The 6,000-nt window shown below is 41.1% G+C and overlaps 2 protein-coding genes across 2 annotated transcripts in view; one reads left to right on the forward strand and one right to left on the reverse strand.

Moving 5' to 3' along the window:
* LOC140945339 (uncharacterized) overlaps positions 1–6,000 on the forward strand; it is a 554,440-nt gene that overhangs the window by 96,972 nt on the left and 451,468 nt on the right. The gene's annotated exons all lie outside the window — the stretch shown is intronic.
* LOC140945622 (uncharacterized) overlaps positions 201–6,000 on the reverse strand; it is a 10,220-nt gene continuing 4,420 nt past the window's right edge. Inside the window, exons 6-8 of the mRNA XM_073394642.1 lie at positions 2,739–2,861; positions 2,327–2,452; positions 201–1,948 (exon numbers count right to left, since the gene is read on the reverse strand). Coding sequence (XP_073250743.1) covers positions 1,059–1,948; positions 2,327–2,452; positions 2,739–2,861 — 1,139 coding nt within the window. The 3' untranslated portion in view covers positions 201–1,058. The remainder of the gene's footprint in view (positions 1,949–2,326; positions 2,453–2,738; positions 2,862–6,000) is intronic.

The following is a 6,000-nucleotide window of genomic DNA, read 5'->3' on the forward strand; positions in this document are numbered from 1 at the left end:
GTATACAATTTAAAAAACTTGGTCTCGTTACTTTCTGGGGAGGGGGCTCGCTACTTTCGGGAGGTCGCTACTTTCGGGGGGGTCGCTACTTTTGAGGGGCCGCTACTTTCGGGATTTACTATCGGCCACAAAAAATTGACATTAATTTCGGGGGGTCGCTACTTTCGGGGGGTTGTTGCTATCGGAACTTTACGGTATCTTCACGATTTTTTAGTACTTTTCAGGCACAACCGCTTGCAGGCCATTTCCTTTGTGAGAAAGGTTCAGGTATTGTCACCCGCCCTGGGATATCTCTAACTGTGCGTCAATAGGACTTGCCTTTGTAACCTTCATTTGCAACTATATATATATTTTATTTTTTCTTAGGTATCAATAAAACAATTCGCTCGGAATATCGCTTACACACAATAAGTTCGCGTTTTTTGCGTAGAGAGGACCATTTTCCCAAAGGTCAAATGTAAAAGTGTAATAGTGTTGTTTAGCCGTTTGGTTTTCCGGATACTTGCTATCATTAGTATCAAACTTAACATTGGCGAAAAAACTTGTTAATGAAAAAATAATAATAATAATAATAATAATAATAATAGTAATAATAATAATCGATAAAAGAAGTTACCGTAAAATTCCGAAAATAAGCCCCGGGGTTTATATTTTTCAAAGGCCCTTTTTGAGGGGCTTATTTTTGGAGGGGCTTATATTCGGAGGGGCTTATGTACGGAGGGAATTTGCGTTTCAAAATCGATTGGGCTAGCTTGTAGTGGGAAAAGAATTACCCTTTTTACTTTGCTTTACTTTGTATTCGAGGGCAAATTCCACGTACAAGCCCTCCGGGGGGCTTATATTCGGAAGGGCGATTTAACGAAGGTTTTTTGCGTTACGATTTTGGGGGGCTCTTGTTTGGAGGGGCTTATTTTCGGAATATTACGGTAGTTCAATTTGTTTTCAACTTCCAAATGCTGCGCTTGGCTGAGCGACAAAGCCCCTTACAAGACTTATCTTTTAAAAGATCTTGTCTTCGAATCGTAAACTACTGTAACCTATACCTAATAGAAACTGTTTTAGTCAAATAACTGAATGATTTGCACAAGGCCCTGATCATTCGAATTTCCACCAGTTGCCCCACAGCAACTCATGCCACCACAATATGAACCTCCTCCACCTCCGGCTTGTTGCATGCGACGACCACTTCCTCCCCCTGAGTAGCCTCCCCCTCCACCTGATGCTCCGTTGTCCTCTGCACCCCCTCCTCCACCGCCATAGCCTCCTACAGCCCCTGGGGGTGGTCCTCCGTTATTTCCATTGTTCATATCCCCAGCTCGTCCTCCTACCCATTCATGCGCTCGGGAGCCGCCTCTTTCTCCATGCTGTATGTCAACTCTGTTGCAGCCTTCGTGTAACCAGCCTGCACCAACCCCACCATGGTAAAGAGCATCTGCAGTATTACATTCCCCAGGGTTCCCATCAGTTCCTCCTTTCCCCACGTACGTGGGGTTAGGACCAACACTATCAGTGCCATTAGGACCCTCCTGACCGTCTACCCCGTTATTTCCTGCGCTTGCACCTCCTCCACCGCCAGCAACTATAAACAGGGTGGTGGTATTGTAAACAAAACTTCCTCCACCTCCCCCTGTACCTGCATTGTCCTCGACTGACAGTCCCAGCTCAGCTGCGGTTTGACTAGTAGGTTGTCCTCCTTTCACCTCCACGGAATCTCCTCCCCTCTGCCCCACCACGATACTCAGCACAGTTTGATTAAACAGTATAAACGTGCCCTCCATGAACGCGCCTTTTCCTCCGACGGTAATTCCGGGAAAATCGCCATAATTTGTCGTGTGCGTTCCTCCCCGTGCCCCCCAGGCTTTGATGAGATAACGAGCAGTGTCTGGAACTGTGAACGACTGAATACTTCCCAATCGTCCAGTGCTTACATTTGTAAAGATCCAGCCATCTGAAAAAAGAGTATAGGAGGTTTAATACGTCTTAGAGGAGGCGTTTCCTTGTACCTATTAAAGCACGCTTACTTGTTTACTTGGCTAACTTATTCGTAAGATATGTTTCATGATTCACTTACGAATTTTATCCGACAATTTTGAAAAACAATTTTGTTAAGATGACAATTTTTATTTCCTTTTTTAAGTTAAGAAGTGTCCTCTGGTGACTTTTAGGGGAAAAAAAGAAAAAAAATTAATTGCATCAAAGATTAAATTAAGCCACAACCTATACTAAAGCAATGAAATGTAATAAATGTTTAAACACGGTTCTGGCCTCGGCGTTTTCAATCAACGTTTAATCGCACGTAACCTTTTTACATGTGATTTATACTTACCAGAACAGTTTGTTCCATCCCATTCCAACAAAAGCCCGGGGCATGTGCAGATGAAAGAGCCCACAGTATTATTACATACTGATGTCGCTGGGCAGTTGTGGGAATTTTCCGCACACTCATCTAAATCTAAAGCAAGAAAAACTCTCGGTGACACTCTAGAACACAAGCTACTGATTACTGAAAGAAACGCAAGAGTTTGTAACTAATAGACTTCCACCTGAGGCTAAGAAACAGAATATGTTTGGAAAGAGTCCCATTTAGCTGCGCATTTCCTTTTTTGGAGCAATTGGAAAAGACGTCGCAGAGAGCAACTAAGATGTGATGATTTAAAGCTATATTCTGTTATATTTCAGTTTTTATGCTGACTTTTTTCAGAGAAATTGGTTGTCACCCACACCAAAAATCTACACACCAATGCAAGTCGTTCCATTTCCAGTGAGTCCAGAATTACAAGTGCAGTTGTGGGAACCTACGGTATTGTAACAGTACGCATTGATATCACAGATATGGCTGCCTGTTGCACACTCGTCAAAATCTGAAAAGAAAAACTAAAAATTACTGAACTGTTAAAAGAATTAAGATTTTAAGTTGATTACGTACCAAACCCGGCGGAACTATAGCCACGAGAACTAAACTCTAATAAGATCATAACATTAGAGGTAATGTTCTTGTAACGAAGGGGGAACTAATAGGATTGGTTTGAGTCATGTGCCCTATGTAAGCCTAGCCTGCGAAAACATCCGTTTCTCCTCGCTCTTCGCCGCTGGGGACGTTTCGCGCGGAGGAACGTCTGCGACTCAGCGACAGAAATTCCATACTGATGACGTAAAATCTGTCCGGAATCCGGTCAGAAGCGCTAATTGGTCGACGGAGTAATTACATTGTTTTAGCTGTTGCTTACGAATGACAGACAAGAGACAAAAGGCCACAAAGGTCAAATGTAAACGCGAAGAATCTCTACCAAAACAGTCAATATTTGTGGAATATAGTCTTCTCTAGAAGAAGCATTTGAGTTTTGCTGGAGCTTGTTGGCAGATGAACACAACACTTCACTAAAATCGACCAAAGACACCTAAAATTGGACAAATTTGTATTTGGAACCATTTATTATGTAAACACTGGATTGCGTCATCAGTATGGAATTTCTGCCCCTGAGTCGCAGACGTTCCTCCCCGCGAAACGTCCCCGGCGGCGAAGAACGAGGAGAAACGGATGTTTTCGCAGGCTATATGTAAGCCACACCCTCTTTAGAAATCAATTCTCTAAACCTTGTTACCGGCTGCCACCCAGGACACATTTTTGGGTTTTGGTTGTGGGCGCTTATTAACCTTTTCTGCCTTTAGGAAGGGCGCAAATTCGAGGTTGGGCGCTTATTCGAATAAATACGGTATCCCTGTTTTTCACGTTGCGATATTTCCACAATGCACAATCATAGCTCTAACATCCGGTATATAAACCACACATACAGTTGTAGAAGGCCTAAATGTAATAAACGGTCCTAAATGTAATAACAATTTGCCCTAAATGTAATAAACTCTTAAGCTGCCAATTACAGTAATTACTCGAATAAGCGCCGCCCTCAAATAAGCGCCGTATTAGGGGTTAAAAAGCCCCGCGGCGCTTATTCGTGTAAATACGGTACTAAGCAGTATTACTATGGTATTAAGCTCCGCTCTCAAATAAGCACCGCATTTTTGGAGAAAAAGTTGATAAAAGCCGCGGCGCTAACTCGCCTAAATTCGGTACATTTCCTTATGCACTGTGAAACTTAACGTTTACAAATAAATTGCTTGTAAACGGCGAAGTAACAGTATTTTTGTAAAAAAGCAATATTTAGGCGATAGAAAACTTTTTTCCTGTGTTTGCATAGCCTGATATAAACACTCGAGGGGTTGGGAGAATTCGAGACAGTTATGTAAAACCTCGACGTCTTCTCGGGTTTTCATAACTGTCAAGAATTCTCCCAACCCCTCGAGTGTTTATATCAGGCTATGCAAACACAGGAAAAAAGTTTTCTATTGCTTTTATAAAATAACTTTCCCGAGAAAAAAGAAAAACTCTTTGTTTAGGTTACTGATTAAAAGAGAAATTCTTACCAGTCGCGAAGTCTTGTACACGAAGCTTAATGTACGTGTAATCAGTTCTTGTTTCATAGTTTTGCAATAAAGATACTTTCCAAAAAAGGGTTTTTCTCGCTTAAAATGCCAGCTTAAGCAAAAAAAATTGGCACAGCATAATTGTAAAGATTTTCCAAGCTTCATCCGACGATGGAATGGGTAAATAAAGTAACTTTGTCGAGTTTTCAACTCAAAGCTTTTTAAAATTCGTGCTTGTGTGATTAGCGCGCGAAGAGCAAAACATCTTGACTTACACATGTTTACATACTCTCATGCCAACACATCTCTCGGCCAATCGGAGCGCACGCGTACTATCTTAGTTATTTATAAACGTTGTTATCAGCTGTGCAGTAGTCTTTAGGGCCTGTTTACATGGAGGTGGGGGACCCCGGATAAGTGAGGTAATATACGGCGGGTCACCCAACCTATCATGTTAACGCGATCAAATTAAAATAAGAGATTATGTGGACAGGCGGGTTACCTCACCTACCTGGGGTCCCCCACCTCCATGTAAACAGGCCCTTAGACTTCTCGTTTTTTGTTCTTAATATTTTAGCTGATTAGATCTCTTTTCTAGAGATCCAACATTGACAAGCAACAGGATCTTCGTCCACGGTTTTTGTAGTAAATTTCTTTAACAAAAATGAAGTATGAAAAGTTTTTTAAGGCTTACAAGTTTTTTTTTTATTTTGCAATTTATTTGTAAACGTCAAGTTACACAGTGCATAAGGAAATATACCGAAGCTTACTAAATTTCTGCTCCAAAAATGCGGTGCTTATTTGAGGGCGGCGCTTAAAACCATAGTGATACCTCTTAGTACCGTATTTACGCGAGTAAGCGCCGCGGCGCTTATTAAATCCCCAAGTACGGCGCTGATTTGAGTAATTACTGTAATTTGCAACTTAAGAGGACAAAATGTTATTACATTTAGGACTTTATTACATTTAGGACAAAATGTCATTACATTTAGGACCGTTTATTACATTTAGGCCTTCTACATAACATATCCCACAATTCCCTGACAATGGACTTATATTTTGTCAGCTTCTGCTTAGGTGGTCAGTCTATTGTATCAACTCAACTGATGGAAAACAAAGTTATGTACCGACTTTGAGGTTTCCATTTGTTGAAATGATTCGCCTACTCTGGACTCAGTATTTTTATTTATGAAGGATTCTTTAAATTACAAGGGTTTTAGACCGTATAGGGCTATGTACCCGTGCTATAAGTTTAGATTATAACTGCTTCGTGAGAAAAACAGATACTCGTAATTTAAAAAGTTGGACCTACCCCTCCGCTAAGCCAATATTTTGCCCTAAGTGAGAGGAAGGTATTAATGTTGGCTTAGAGGAGGGGTAGGTGGGAAGTTTCCTAGAAACGTAAAATGATCCAAGCCATTTTTGAACTAACAGTCCAGTTTCCAGTTCGCTATGACCGGTGAATTAAAGAAGTAAAGACGCATTTTTTTACAGGCTTAGCCTCCATCTGAAGTAATTTATTCACAAATTCCAACGGGAAAAAGACCTGTTTATTATTTTGTCTATTGTGCATATTCA

Source organism: Porites lutea, chromosome 8 (genome assembly GCF_958299795.1).
Source record: "Porites lutea chromosome 8, jaPorLute2.1, whole genome shotgun sequence".
Taxonomy (NCBI): Eukaryota; Metazoa; Cnidaria; class Anthozoa; order Scleractinia; family Poritidae; genus Porites; species Porites lutea.